This window comes from Orcinus orca, chromosome 11 (assembly GCF_937001465.1).
Source record: "Orcinus orca chromosome 11, mOrcOrc1.1, whole genome shotgun sequence".
In the NCBI taxonomy this organism is placed as follows: domain Eukaryota; kingdom Metazoa; phylum Chordata; class Mammalia; order Artiodactyla; family Delphinidae; genus Orcinus; species Orcinus orca.
In genome coordinates this window covers 85,879,642-85,895,438 of record NC_064569.1, presented here as the reverse complement: position 1 = coordinate 85,895,438, position 15,797 = coordinate 85,879,642, and the positions used below count along the sequence as shown (strand labels likewise).

At 35.9% G+C, this 15,797-nt stretch overlaps 1 protein-coding gene across 6 annotated transcripts in view; it reads left to right on the top strand.

Moving 5' to 3' along the window:
• The window catches only part of SLC41A2 (solute carrier family 41 member 2), a 129,285-nt gene that overhangs the window by 87,980 nt on the left and 25,508 nt on the right, over window positions 1-15,797 (top strand). For all 6 annotated transcript variants that reach the window (XM_033427576.2, XM_033427579.2, XM_033427577.2 and 3 more), the window contains 2 exons: window positions 3,992-4,123; window positions 5,142-5,290. In XM_033427576.2, coding sequence (XP_033283467.1) covers window positions 3,992-4,123; window positions 5,142-5,290 — 281 coding nt within the window. The remainder of the gene's footprint in view (window positions 1-3,991; window positions 4,124-5,141; window positions 5,291-15,797) is intronic.

Sequence of the window (15,797 nt, the reverse complement as noted above, 5' to 3'; positions counted from 1 at the left end):
GTATTACACATTTAACATTTTGCTGGATTTGGCTTGCCAACGGTTTGATATCTTTTTTACATTTATTTTTATTCGTAAGATTGGCTTATAATTTTCCTTTTTCATATTGTCATTGTTGGATTTTGAACTCAGAGTTATGCTAGTCTCATTATGTGAGTTAGATATACTTACTCATACACTTTATACTGTAAAGTAATGTAAGATTTTGTAATCTATTCTTTTTATTATTATTTGTTACTTAAATATTTGGTAGAACTCACTTGAAAACAACAACAACAACAAAGCAAACAACTTATGTGGACCTGGTGATTTTTTGAAGAAGATTGAAAATTTTAGATTTAATTTCTTTAGTCATAGAATGATTCAGATTTTGTATTTCTTCTTGAGTTAATGTTGTTAAGTTATATATATTTTAGAATATTTTCCCATTTAAATTGTCAAGTTTACTGGCATAAAGTTGTTCATAATCTTATTTTTAAAATATTGGTAGTAATTGGAGTTATGGCTTCCTTTTTCTTCCTGTTGTTTGTCCCTACTCTTTTTTTCTTTTCAGGTAACTGATATGTAGCTTTATTGATCTTATTACTTTTTTCTCTTTCATTACTTTTCTTATTCAAGTTTGTGTTTATATTTCTATCTTTTCCCACTTCTTGAGATGGATGCTTAGGTCAGTAAGTCTTCCTTCTTTTTTAAGTATGTGCGTTTAAGACTTTAAGTGTGCTTCTCACTACTGCTTAAGCTGCACCCCACCTGCTTTTGTATGTAATATTTAATTTCCATTCAAATACAAATGTTTAAAAATTTCTATTATGATGTCTTCTTTAATTCACAAGTTATTTAAAGGCATGTTCTCTCAGTTTCCAGATAGTGAAGGCATCAGGCCCTGAAGGTTTTTTCTCATGAATAAGTTTTTAACTATGAATTCAATTTCCTCAATATAGGGTTTCTCAATCCTGACACTTGTGATATTTGGGGCCAGATAATTTCATATTGTGGGGGGTGGGATCTTGTGCACTGTGGTTTGTTTAGCAACATCTCAGGCCTCTGCCCACTTGATGCCAATGAAACATCCCAAATTACGACAACCAAAAATGTCTCCAGATATTGCCAAATCTCTTTTTTTTGGATTGGGGGTCGATTATTGGTGGCAAAATCACCCCCAGCTGAGAACTACTGCTTCATAGATATAGGGCTATTCATGTTATGTATTTCTTGCCAAGTGAGTTTTTATAGCTTGTGTATTTCAAGGAATTTTAAAATTTCACCCAAGCTATTATGTTTTGGCATAAAGCTGTTCATGGTATAACCATATTATTCTTTTAATCCTGCATAGTCTGTAGTAATGACTCCTCTTTCATTCTTAATATTGAAATTTGTGTCTTCTTTTATTCTTGATCTATTCAAAGAAGCAGCTTTTGGTTTCATTTCTTTTCTCTATTGTTTCTGTTTTCTATTTCATTGATTTATGCTCTTATACTTCTTATTCCTTCTTTATGCTTCCTTTCAGTTTAATTTTTTATTTTTTTTTAGGTTCTTAAGATGGGAACCTTAGATCATTGATAATAGATCATTCTTCTTTTCTAATATAAGATTTAATGCTGTGAATTTCTAAGGACTGCTTTATGTGCAGTACTCATCTCAATATGTTGTGTGCGCAAATCTCAATATGTTGTGTTTTCATTTTCATTAAATTCAGAATATTTTAAAATTTCCTTTGTGATTTCTTTTTTGACCTGTGGGTTATTTAGAAGTGTATTGTTTGCTTTCCAACATTTGGGGGAATTCTCAGATATCTATCTTTTCTGTTGTAGCCAGAAAACATACGTTATGTGTTCCAGTTTTTTCAAATTTATTGAGACTTGTTTTATGGCTCATAGTATGGTCTATCTGCGTGAATGTTCCATGTGTATATTTGTAAAGAATATGTATTCTGCTTTTGTTGGGTGTTGTGTTCTATAAATGTCCTGTAGATCAAGTTGGTTGTTATTATTGTTAAAATCTCCTGTATAGTTTTGATTTTTTAAAAATCTGTGTATTCTACCAGTTAATAAGAGAAGAGTGATAAAGTCTCCAAGTATAAATACCAACTTGTCTGGTTTTTGTTTGTTTGTTTGTTTGTTTTTCAGTTTCATCAGTTTTTCCTGTGGGTATTCTGAAGATCTATTTTTAGGTGCAACTACATTTAGGATTGTTATGTCTTTTTCATGAGCTGACCTCCTCAGCCATTATTCAATGTTTGTTTTTCTCTCTGGTAATATCCCCTGTTATAAAGTCTTTTCTTTCATCTTTCTGATACTGATATAGCCACTCTAGCTTTCTTTCCCCTAGTGTTTATATGGTATATCTTTTTCCGTACCTTTACTTTTAACCTATTTATGTTCCCATCTTTTAATAATGCATATTGTAACCTCTTTCCCACTAGATCCTTTAACATATTAATCATAGTAATGTTAAAATTCTTGTCAGATAGTTTCAACACCTGAGTCCTGAGTCTGGTCCTATTGACTTCTTAACTCCTGACAGTAGTCTGTTTTCTTTATTGCTTTTTACTGTCTCAGAAATTTTTTATCAAATGCTGGACATTGTGTATAAAAGAACATTGGAGATTGAGATAAATATTATTTACGCCTTGAAGGCAGGCTTTTTCTTCTATTAGGTCATTAGTGTGGAGGACTGTGTGAGTCTCATCAGTAGTTGAGCCGGGTCTGGTTTTTGTGGTTGTTATAGTTACCTTCAGTGCACCACTGGCTTCAGATTTATCAATGAGCGCCTGCTACCTTATGCTCAGTGTGAAGCTTGGAGCACTGTATGCCTGAAGCATGAAAGGCTTAACTATCTGTGCTCTTGCTTCTCTTCTCACAGTAGGTTGTTGATGCTTGTTACATGGTGCAAGGCATGGGATGGGATTTGGGATTCTCTTGCACTAGTCTCAATCTTAGGCAGTTCTTATACACTTGGTCCACAGAGGTGAGGCCTTCTCAGTGTTTCTTAAGACCAATCAATTACTCAGATTGGTCTTAAGCAGGAAGATTTCCTTCCACTTCTCCAGCAGTAGACAGCTTTTGCTTCTAATTTTCCTCCAGTGGCAGTTGATCTTTGCCTGGGGTCGGGTAGCTGGAGTGTTTCCTTCATCACCTCAAGCAGCTTTTGTTTCATATGAGAGAGGGAGTCAGAAATGGATGTGATTTCTTGCTGTGTGCCACCAAGGTCGGCTCTCTCAAGTGTTCTGTCCTACCTCAGTCTGTCTCACAAGTGCCCAGGGGAGGCTTGCAGAAATAGTTGACCCGTGAATGTAGACTCCCCTTGTGTCTAGGGTTCCCAGGTGTTCTAGATGGTTATGTTAGTCCACACTCAGCATTAAAGAATTTGAAATTTTCAGTTGTTTCCTTCCTACTTGCTTTTATGACTACTACCTCTTCCTCCCCATAATCTGTCAAAGGAGAGTTTGGGTGTCCTAACTTACCTTGGGGGCACTTACCACCCTTTGGAATTCATTTCACTTCTAGGCATCAACTCCCCTTCCTCTGAGTATATGAGAAGATAATCTAGGTTAAAAGATGACTTTCTTGAGTAATTTTTTCAGTGTCTTATACCCATTTCTTTAGTAACCTGAGAGACATGTATCAAGCCTTGTCTATTTGAATAAATCTAGCTTGTTTTCCCTGTCATTAAGATGATAAACATGGAATATCTTGTTACCTAGTTTTATATCTTGATTGTGATAGTAATTTTTAAAAATTAATTACTCTGCTTTCAGATCAAACAGTGAGTTAGATTTGAAAAAATAATGAATGAGTCTTTCACAGCAGTGATTTTCTGTCTTTGGAATATCTACCTCAGCATTTAATAAATCAACATTTCAGAAGAATTCTTTGTTTGTTTATTTTCTTGGCCCAGGATGTGACATAAAGAGGCTTGTATTCAGTTGAATGTATGCACATTATTTAAAATATGAAGATAACTACCTTGTTCGTTTTTCCTTATGTTTCAGGTATTGGTGGTAATTTGGTAGCCATTCAGGCTAGCAGGATTTCTACTTACCTCCATTTACACAGCATTCCAGGAGAACTGCCCGATGAACCCAAAGGTGGTTACTACCCATTTAGAACTTTTTTTGGTCCAGGTAGGTGCTTGTGGATTCTTGCATATTTTATTTCAGGAACTATTGCTCTCTATGAGTATAGGCAGGCAACATTTGTTGAATACATATTTTGTTTGTGAATATTGCATAGTTTTCCATTTCTGAGAGCTAAATAGATTTTAAATACTAGAATAGATTGTATTCACTAAATCTCAGTGAACAACAAAAAAAAACAATTTGGATCAATTCTGCAGTTGCTGAGGAGCTTTATATAGTTTTTCTCTTTCTCTGGGATATCTTGCTTTAGGAGTCAGGAAAGAGGAACCTTGTGCATATAAGAAAGCACTGTTAGGTGATTTAGGGAGACAGATATACCATCTGTCTTTTGTATATTAATCTTATGGACCTTTCTAAATGTAGGCATTTGATTCCAAACAAGCAGAATGAGAGGGGATAACCTCAGTTACAAGGACATTATTTTGTCCCAGGCGTATGATATCCAAAAAACTAAACCACAATTTTAAATTCTTGACAGTTTTTTTTTTGTGATGAAAATAAGTGTAATAAATGTAACTTTTGAATGAGGATCAGAAATGCCCAGTCTTTTAATTGCAGTGAAAGAATTCTAAAGGAAAAATAAAATTAAAACATTTCATAACCAAAGGTCCTCTATTAGAAGATCATGAGATGTCATTTAGTCATTAAAATGGTCAATAAAAAGGAATTAAATGATGTAGGGAAAAAAACTACATTTCAGTACTTTAAGAACTTCATATTTTTTCTTTTGTCTTTCCTCTGTTTTTATAATAGATATTATAGTTTGACCAGTGTTCTTCATAGCATGTTTTTATCAACCACCTTTTATTTAATTAATATATAACATATAGGGAGAATTTTTAAAAATTAAGTGAATTGTAAATAGTTAAAATTTATTTTTAGAAACTGAATTTTATGTGATTCTATGCACTATAGTAACTAGAAGTAATCCTCAAATTTTAACAACTGTGACCTATTATTCACCAAAATATGATTTTAACAACTTTTACATTTTATATTACAGGAGTAAATAATAAGTCTGCTCAAGTTCTACTGCTTTTAGTGATACCTGGGCATTTAATTTTCCTCTACACTATTCATTTGATGAAAAGTGGTCACACTTCTTTAACTATAATCTTCGTAGTAGTATACTTATTTGCTGCTGTGTTACAGGTAAGAGTTGAAACCTCTTGCAATCTCTTTTATGCTCAGATTGATGTAAAAGTGTAACTGTAAATCTAAAGGCATAAGAAATATTTTAACATTTAAAAAATCAGCTGAATGCCTTCATATTGATTTGATCTTCTTAAAACCAATAACTTTTAATATGATTTGATCAATAGAACCGTTGAATTTCCTGTTTCCTAGATTCTGTGTCTTCCCTTTTATTTGTTCTCTTCTTTTGTATGAACACATCTTCAGATAAATTCCTGAGAAAGACTGCTGCATAGGAGAAAAATTTTTGAGTCTTTGCATTTTGTAAAATGCTTTTACATGAATAGCTTGACTGGATATAGAATTGTTTCTTTTAGAATTTTGAAGGCATTGCTTCCTTGCTTTTTAACTTCTCCTGCTACCATTGAAAAGAACAACACATGCCATTCTCACTGCTGATCTCATGGTACAGAACTACTTTTATCTTTCTAGAAGCTTCTAGAAAGAAAATCTTCTCTTTTTCCCTATTGTTCTTAAATTTCTTCTGGTATTTATCTATAAGTTTTAAAGTAATATGCCTAAATTTCTAGTTCATGATTAATCTTCTTTAGACTTTTGCTAATAAAAGTTGAGGGTTTGGGGGCTGTTATAATGCCACATCTTTCCCATATGGTTATATAACAGTTTTTGGTTAAATTAGTAGTCAGTGTTTCTATTATTGGGTCTATCTAAACATTGTTTACTATAGAGCCAGATAATGTATTATATTTCCTTTTTGTGTATTTTACTTTTCTTTGGGTTAATAATCACATCTTTTTCCATTTGCCTCATTTTCCATAAACCCATCCTAAATTTTTTTTCCAACTGTTGCAGCTTTATTTTGGCTTCTTAGCCATGGCTTCTTGCTAAGCTTTGTAGGATTTGGTACCTCCTACAGTGAGAAATCCTAATTTAAGAGATGCATTCAAATAATTCTTTGAAAAGATAACATTTGAATTTGGCCTTCAGGGGGTTTGTAGGAGTGGAGCTGGAGGGTAAGTATGTGGAAAGAAACTGCATTGATGATAATGATGTTAATGAAATTAACTGACATTTACTGTGTTTCCTGTATGACCAGCATTGTTCTAAGTGCTTTACATGTACAGATTTACTTCATTCTCACAAATACTCTCTGAGATTTGTCCTCCTGGTGTAAATCAGTGATTTTTAAAGTGAAGTACGTGCAAAACAATGCATTGTGTGCAGAAAGAGAAGATTAAAACTTCTATTTATATATGTCTACCTCATTTGTTTAAAATGTCTATTTTCTCCTATTTTTATGATCGCTTTACAGTAAACGTTAGCACAGTGTTACGTAAGTATACTCATTTATATTGAAAGGGCTGCATAAGCTAAAACTTTTGGAGGTTACTGAGTAAAAGCATAGAGATGAGAAAGCACAGAGCTTATGCCAGAAAGAGCAAGTAATTCATACAGAGGATATAACTAAAAGAAGAGAAGGTGAGGTTAAGAAGGTAGATTAGGGCCAATGTAGAAAGGCTTTAAATGCCAGGCAGAGGAGACAAGAATCCGCTCATAAAATAACAAAAACGCTTATGACTTAATTGATATTTTTAACTTTTCTATAATGCTTTATAGCACCCAAGATTTTGTTAAAAGTCACTTATCAAATCATTCATTCATTCATTCAATAAACCTTCATTCTACTAGGTGCAGGGATGGGTTTTAAATCCCAGGATGAATAAATTCAGACCCTATCCTCAAGGACTCACAGCCTGGAGGGAAGACTACTACATGAACAAATAACTATATTATATTGTAATAGAATATAAACGCTGGGAATAGCTACGTGTAATTTGCTGTCAGAGCTTGGAAGAAAAAGCAGCTAATTCCACCTCGGGAGTTATATTTTTCTACTATTCAGTAGGGACAACAGTTACTTCAAATGCATTTTTACTACTGGCTATCTTTATTGCTACATATGATATGGTCATTTATTATAATTTATGTTCTCCATGTGTGTAAGTATTATGAAAAAGATGCATTCCTCAATCCTATGGGAAATATTTAAGAGACTATTCTTTGGTCTGTTTGTAAGCATGCCATTTTTAGAGCAAGTTCCTATTTAGAGCAAATATTTCAAATATATTTTCTTATCCCTCTTCACTTCATGGATGGATTTGATGTTTATGTTTATGGTTCTGTGCCAACATACTATCATGCATCATTTCTCTTAAGTTCATGAAGGATATAAGAAATTATTCTGAATTCATAAAAATATTAGATTTCAACCTTATGCTCACAGTATTCCTATATGTCTTCTGTTAACCTCTGATCCAAATTCTGACCAGTAAAGTTTGAAAAACTAGAGTTGAGGAGAGTAATTATTAATCTCTCTGTGTCTCAGTTACCTCCTCTATAAAGTGGGAGGGATACAGACAGTCCGACTTAACGATTTTTCAACTTTATGATGTGCAAAAGCGATAACGCATTCAGTAGGAACCGTACTTCAAATTTTGAATTTTGATCGTTTCCTGGGCTAGTGATATTCGGTATGATGCTCTCTTATGATGCTGGGCAGTGGCAGCGAGCCACAGCTCCCAGTCAGCCACGTGCTCATGAGGGCAACCAACTGATAAACCGATCCACTTAAGACCATTCTGTACCCAACCATTCTGTTTTTAACTTTCAGTACAGGATTCAGTAAACTACATGAGCTATTCAGCACTTTATTATAAAATAGGTTTTGTGTTAGATGGTTTTGCCCATCTAACTGTAGGATAATGTTAGTGTTCTGAGCATGTTTAAGGCAGCCTAGGCTGAGCTACAATATTCAGTAGGGTAGTTGTATTAAGTGCATATTCGACTTACAGTATTTTCAGCTTATCATGGTTTTTTGGGATGTAACCTCATCATAAGTCAAGGAAGATCTATAGTGTTACCTACCTCATAGTCACTTTTGAGGATTAAATGAATTAATTACATAAAGCTTGCTTCATAGTAGATGCTATATGTGTGTTAGCTGACACTATTGTTGTTGTTGTTTTAACATGGAATTGTAAATGGTGAGCCATTAATCTCTGAATAACAGTTGGATTTTTTTTTAATTTTATAGTATTGACTGAATTTTCTTATGTGTCTTTTACAACTTTCATTTTTATGGGTTTTAGTTTTTATTTTCTCCCTAAGAATCAGATAATCTGCCAGAGTAGATCTTTGGTTTTGCACCTGACATTGTGCATTATTTCAATGCAATAGCTTAGAATGAGATTGTAAATTGTCAAATCAAATCTTCATGCTCTGAGACTAACATATATAACACATACATGAGCACACACATTCACACATCTCTTTAGAGACTGAGGTTGAGATAAAAAATCTTGACCTTTCCCTGCCTACTTCACTCAGTCCAAAGATGGACAGAATAAATAAGTACTTTTTTTTTTTAAGACTTTTTTCTTTTTGATGTGGACCATTTTTTAAAGTCTTTATTGAATTTGTTACAATATTGCTTCTGTTTTATGTTTTTTTTGGGTTTCTTTGGCCATGAGGCATGTGGGATCTTAGTTTTCCGACAAGGGATCGACCCGCACCCTCAGCATTGGAAGACGAAGTCTCAACCACTGGACTGCCAGGGAAGTCCCTAAATATGTACTTTTTAAAGACAAAGACTCCTTCACCACTTAAGACTCATCTTTTAATATCCTTTACTTGACTGACTTCCTTTTTGGATGTGGATTAAATTTATATTCAAAACCTTGGTTTAAGTCCCAGCCCTTATTCAAATATTTCAGTCCACACCAGTCTTCCCATCACTAGACTCTATATTTTGATTGAATATTATATAGTAAAATTTTCTAATGCCTGTTTAATTTCTCTCCGCCTAGATTCCTACCTCCTTGAGGGGAGAGACCAAGACTTTTTTCTTTTGGTATTCTCCACGAGACATGATAGAGTCGTTGTTTTTTGAATTCTTGATATTTCACTCTCTTCCCAGACTAATGTTCTTTAAGGAAATTTCCCCACACCACCTAATTTCCCCAGCCAACTGAATGAAGGAAATCCATTTGGAAGAAACTTTATATTGAATTTATTATAATGACATCATGACAGTTCTTTGCAGTATTTTTGCATTTACTCAGATGTCATCTTCCTGGAAGCCTTTCTTGAATACCTAATTTGGTGCCTTTATTCTCTGTTCCCATGGTACCTTGTGAATACCATTATCCTAGCTTTTCTACTTCACATTAACATAATCTGTTCCTGTGTCTGTCTCACCCATTCTAGAGAAAGGGTCTTTGTTTTACACATTTTTTTAATCTCTAGCACCCAGCCCCATTCCTAGTGCTCAATTAGTATTTGTTAAACTGAATGACTGTATCTTGCTAGCTCTGTCACCCCCTTCAGGAAGAAGAAAGTTTACAACTGTATTTAGGTACTAGAAATTCCAGAAAAACTGAAAAATCTGAATTTTCTTCTCTTGCTCAAATTTTCTCTCTTTCACTGACCTAGGTATTTAAAATTAAAAAAAAAAAGAAAGGAAATAAAAGGCAATGAAAAGTAAAACACAAAATATCACAAATTGTATCAGGGTTCAGTCAAAATTACAAGGATTTACTGAAATGTTTAGAGATGACATGACTTGATATCCAGGGAAAGTGCAAGGTTGGCTTTAGATAAAGGGAATTGGAAATGAGTTGAAAATTGATGAAGCTGAAGGATGGAATGTGAGACTGCTGTGGGGATAATGTGTATTCTGTGTACTTTTGTGTATGTTTGAATTTTTACATAGTAAGGAGTTTTTTAAATTAAGGTTTTTCAGAGCATTTTTTTTTTGCGGTACGCGGGCCTCTCACTGTCGTGGCCTCTCCTGTTGCGGAGCACAGGCTCCGGACGCGCAGGCTCAGCGGCCATGGCTCACAGGCCCAGCCGCTCCGCGGCATGTGGGATCTTCCCGGACCGGGGCACGAATCCGTGTCCCCTGCATCGGCAGGCGGACTCTCAACCACGGCACCACCAGGGAAGCCCTTTCAGAGCATATTGACTTCCTAATTTTGGTCCTGTAGCTGACTATTTCTTACTTAAAGTGAAAAGTAAAAAGTAAACTTGAGTTTGAAATTGTTTGAGACTTAGAATAGTCGAGTTCATGTCTTGTTCATCTTAAGTGCACACTGACTCCGTTTTTTGAAGCTATTTTTTAAATTTAAAAATCTGCTTACATGTCACACATTTCATTGTTTAGGTATTTATTATGTGTCTTGAAATTAGAAGGAACATAACAAATGTGTTTTTGTTGTGTCATTAAGTCCACTGAACCACAGTCAGTAGGTGTGACGGATTATACTCTTCCTCCTGTTCCTGCCCGGTGCCCAAGAGCAGTCAGAGTAGTTGGAATATGTCAAGGCTGGAGTAATGTGCAAAAGGCATCCATATTTAGTACACCACCAACCACACTGCATTTTAAGGGTTTTTTTTTTCAGCATTAAGGATGGGTCAGCACCAAGCTGACCATGCTGATCACCCATTCTTCCTTCTGTGCCATGAGTCAGCATTTGTGAGACCGCTAGCTGTGGCTAAGGGTACAGTCACTGGCTTTAGAACAGGATTTTTCATCTGTGTCAACAGATTAGCCCACTGAACCCACAACTTTGATTTCACAGAACCAGAGTAGACTTTCTTCTACAAACTTAGAGATGATTGGGTTCTTTCTCTCTAATCAGTCATTTCCTCTGCCTTCACGTCTTTCTTATTCAGATGCTCTATTGACTGCTCAAAACCTGTTAATTTGTGATATCAAAAGCGTAATAAGGAATTCCAGGCTGTGATGGACCTTGCTGGCCTTCCTTCTAAGATGTACAGAAGGGGCTTCCCTGGTGGCACAGTGGTAGAGAGTCCGCCTGCCGGTGCAGGGGACACGGGTTCGTGCCCCGGTCTGGGAAGATCACACATGCCGCGGAGCGGCTGGGCCCGTGAGCCATGGCCGCTGAGCCTGCACGTCCGGAGCCTGCGCTCCACAATGGGAGAGGCCACAACAGTGAGAGGCCCGTGTACCGGAAAAAAAGTAAGATGTACAGAAGGGAATTTTGATATCTTCCTCAGGGTTTTCTGTTTCTAATTCTTTTATTTGCCTTATTCCCTGCAGTTTTTTTCAAGGACATAGTACCTGGACCGCATAATAAACCTGAGAAGGTACAATGATAACTATCAATCAAATAAGCAGACTGATGATCTCTTGAGCAAAGAAGGAAGAGCAGTACATTGTCGTTCATTTCCCTACTTAATTTAAACCCTCTGCTAGTTCTCCTTTGTGTTTGAATTGCTAGATATGCTTCCTTTGTCTGTGAAGAGATAAAAGCTTAAACTTTGGATGACATAACCTACAAAAGGCAAAAAGATAGGCACGTATGGAGTATATTAATTTTTTTTCTGCTATAAACTATTTCAGTGGGAAAGAAAAATGAGACTTTTCTAGCCCTAGAGGCCTACTAAATTCCAACAAAGTGTTCGTTAATATAATTCATAAAGAATGACTCAAAAACACTTCTAAATGAAAATTTTAATTCCCTCTTTTAGGCACTGATTGTTTCATATAGAAAATTAGGTTACTAAGAACTTTTCTAAACTTCTAGCAGCACCAAATTCCATGGGAAATTCATATGAAAGCTTGTGGGAAACCTGGCTGTATCTGTTTTTTAATTGGGAGAGACAAAGTGGTTCCCTTAAATGGTGGAATGACAAATTCTCATTTCGTAAAATTAAAAATATAAATATCGGGATTTTGTCAACTGTATAGTGCACATTATCTTGCTAGTCTCTGTGCAAAAGAAATAGAAGATATTGTCCCTGCCCTTTAGGATCTTCTCTTGGCTGTGGGAGATGAGACTTAAATGCAAAAAATAATTAGAGAGGAGCCTAAATAAGACTTACCTCCTTATAACAGTAAGTTATAAGCATCTTCCTGTGTAACTTCAGAATCACACTTTGTGCTTATGCCTGGATTTCATTGTTTAAAAGTGCTTTAATAGGTTTTTTTTTTTTTTTGGAGGGGAGGATCAGAATATATACTGTAGCTGATGAGAAACTTGAATTAATATCAATAAATATGAAACTGCTCTTAGCAAAATAGTAATACTTATACTTCTTACTAATATAATTTTGAAAGCAGAAGTCTCCTTAGTTTTTATTACTGCCTTTCAGTAGGCAGTGTTTGTTTTTTCATTTTATACTTATGTGCAAATTGCACCATCTTAACATTTCCCAACAAGTTCGTGTTCTTAAGAAAAATTATTGTCAGCAAAGCCCAAGCCAAACTTAAATGAGCAAATGAGTGACCCTCATAATAAAATTAATAATCTGGGTATTGAATATGAATTTCCTAAGAAGTGTTTCTGTTTTATAAATAATAGTTCGTGGTTGTTTTGAAACCTATGTTTGTACCATGAACACACCCACAGCACAAATAGTGCAAATTAAGAGCAAACAGCTTCCATTTCTCATCTAGTAGAACATGCTTGGGGCAGAAATATGGTCCACGTACTTGCTAACAGAAGCATTGGCAACATCTTAGTTCTGAAGTCACATTCACAATGACTCAGTGTCATTATTTTAACTACAAAGACATACAAATAAATGTTTTCACAGAAGAAAAATATTTATAAGCCTTATAAATCATCACATACAAAGGACAAAGTGGAAAAGAGGGAAGATAAGATCCAGTATGCAGAACATTGTAGAAAGATCACAGAGCTCTTTAGAGGCAGAGCTGAGTCTGAATTTCTGCTCTGCTGCTTGTTTTGTGGCTTCAGTCAAGTTTCCTAACATCTCTGGCCTTATTTTTTTCCCTACCTCAGAGGATAGTAATGAGAACTAAGCTAATGTATATAAAGTACTTGGTAGAGTTGCTGGAACGTAAAAAGTTTCCAGTAATGGTAGTAGCTGCAGTTTATCATCATTATTGTTGTAGACATTATTTTTGTCTTCCTCTCATTATTGGAGCTGGTTATTCAGTGTCCTAAGGCCTTTTTCATCTCCTCACCCTTCACCTTCCTTTTGACCCCTGTTCTTTACTGCAGGACTCTTTTTCCTGCTCTTCTCATGAGTGCCCTAAGCTTCAGATACCACCCTTTCATTGCTAACTCCCAAACTGATATCTCCAGTCTGGCTTCCTATTCTACATCTCCAGTTAAATGTTGAAATGTTGTTTCAAATTTAACATGTCCAAAACTAATTTATTTCTCTCATAATCTTTCCCACATCAGTAGGGGTGGTGGACAAGAAGCCGCAAGTGCACAGAGAACTAGGCCAGGCTTAGGTACACAAAGATCCCCTAAATCTCTCAGCCCTCAGCATCTGACCCTGTAAAGTTCCTCCAGGATGGGGAGAGCCTTGCTCGCATAGACTTTATATCTCATGTGTATTGCTGGTGTCCAAATCCTGCCCATCTCAGTCATTGCCATTACCTTGTTACTGGTAAGTCCAGGCAGTGTAATAAGAAGACTCCTAGATATTTCTGGGTTCTAAGTCTGGTCCCTTCCTAAGTCCCTAACTTTGTCTAAGTCACAGCCCTGCTCTGTGGCTTGGTTTCCTCACTTGTAACACAAGGGTGAAGATACTAACACTAAGGTAACCATATAATTTTAGTCCAAACCAGGACACTTTTGAGAATGAAAGGGAGCTGTTAATAATTATGATTAGAGTCACAAGCATACCATGACTATCCGGGGCAAACCAGGAAGTAGAGTGGCCCTAGCTATCACTCAGATCCCTTCCTGCATTTCTAATAGTTGATTTTGTGAATTCCCACTCCTACAGTAAAGATGATTTGTTACAAAGCATTGTTGTACATAATTAATAATGTATATGCTAATATTAACATTATTTGGCAACTAAAACAGTCTTTAATATTAAAATCTATAATTGCTGCTAAGGTAATATTAAGTTAAATTGGCTTTTATGGGTTAGCCAGAGAACCCAGGCAATACATAAAATGTTGTTTTCCTTAAAAATTGTATTTCAAGTCCAAACAGCTAATTTTGAATTAGTCTTTTTAAGTTAGAAGCTATCTATTTTTACATTTGTTCAGCCTAAAACAGTCTCTTTCAGGTTCCTGGGTGCCCTCTGTGTTCTAATATCTCTGTATTTTACCTAGAAGTCTGTATTTGCCTCTTTCTGCCATAATTTGACTTTTGTTATTTTATAGTGTTCAGCTTTATCTCCTCTTGATCTGCAACTTTTGAGAGGAAAAGAGTACTGGCTCTCTTATATTAAAAGCCGGCTTATCTCCTTATCCCCTAAATTGTTCATTCTGAAAATTTTCCGTCTCTGACAGATCCCTTCTTGAGGTTTGGTGTTCTGAGCCACTTTTTCAGTATATATATTTAAGAGTTTCCAAAATGGTGATAGCAAATATTTATATAGCATTCATTCTGAGCCATGCACTGTTCTAGGTACTTTACATGTATGAACTCACTGAGTACTTAACACAGCCCAATGAGGTAAGTTATACTATTAGTTCCCACTTACACATGAGGCACTCGACCTGGAGAGAAGTTGAGTAGCTGGTCCAGGTCCACTCAGCAAGACGGAGTCCAGATCCAGTCTACAATCCTAACCAATTGTGTTTTACAAGAACAAGTTTGACATTTTGTTTTGCTCTTAGGGAGGGTCATAGTTTTCAGGATGGCAGTTCTTGGAGGCTTAAAGCTGCCTCTTCTCTCTGGTTTCATTAGATCTTCATATTTCTTCCAGCCAGGTGTTCTGCCTCCAAATTGCATTCGTTCCACAGAGTTTATATGGAATCTGTGCCTACTGAAGTCAAGTAGGAGTCCAGTCAAGGACGTGAATAGGTCCTGAGAGAAGGACTAAGTGCTACGGAAGTTCAGTAGTGGGAGAGTATATTTCTAGGGAGGGAGGGAACCTTTATAACGGATAAAATTTTGTTTTGTGGAATCCACAGAAAATGCCACTTCAGCAGAAAGGAAGTAGCATTAAGTAACTGAGAAGACTCAGGGTATTTACAGAAATACTAAGAAAATTTCCGGAGCATAGGGTTTATGAAAGGGAGTGATAGAAAATAAGGTTGAAAACTACAGATTGTGACAAGATCATGAAGGGTCTTGCAGACCAGACTGAAGAGTTCATTTTATTCTATAGAACGATGATTTTCAACATTTTTCCCACTCCCAACAAACTTGAGAGATCTGACACATTCCTCTGATGCAGTGTCATATAATGTGGAAGGGCTTGAGCTTTGATTTCCACCACTCACTGCCACCACTCACTGCCTGTGTCACCTTGATCAAGGTAATCTCTCGTCTGTTTTCTCAGCTGTAAAAAGAGGCTACGAATAGACCTGCTTTGTGGGTTGTTATAAGGATGAAATGAGATAATGCATGTAAGGTGCTGTTATTGTCTTATCATTTTAATATCATCATCTCTAATAGCTGTGGATTACTGGCGCAGTGAGTCTCTTAGGGTATCACTGAGTGGGTCAGATCCTGTGGAATCTAGCATTGAGTCTCTACCA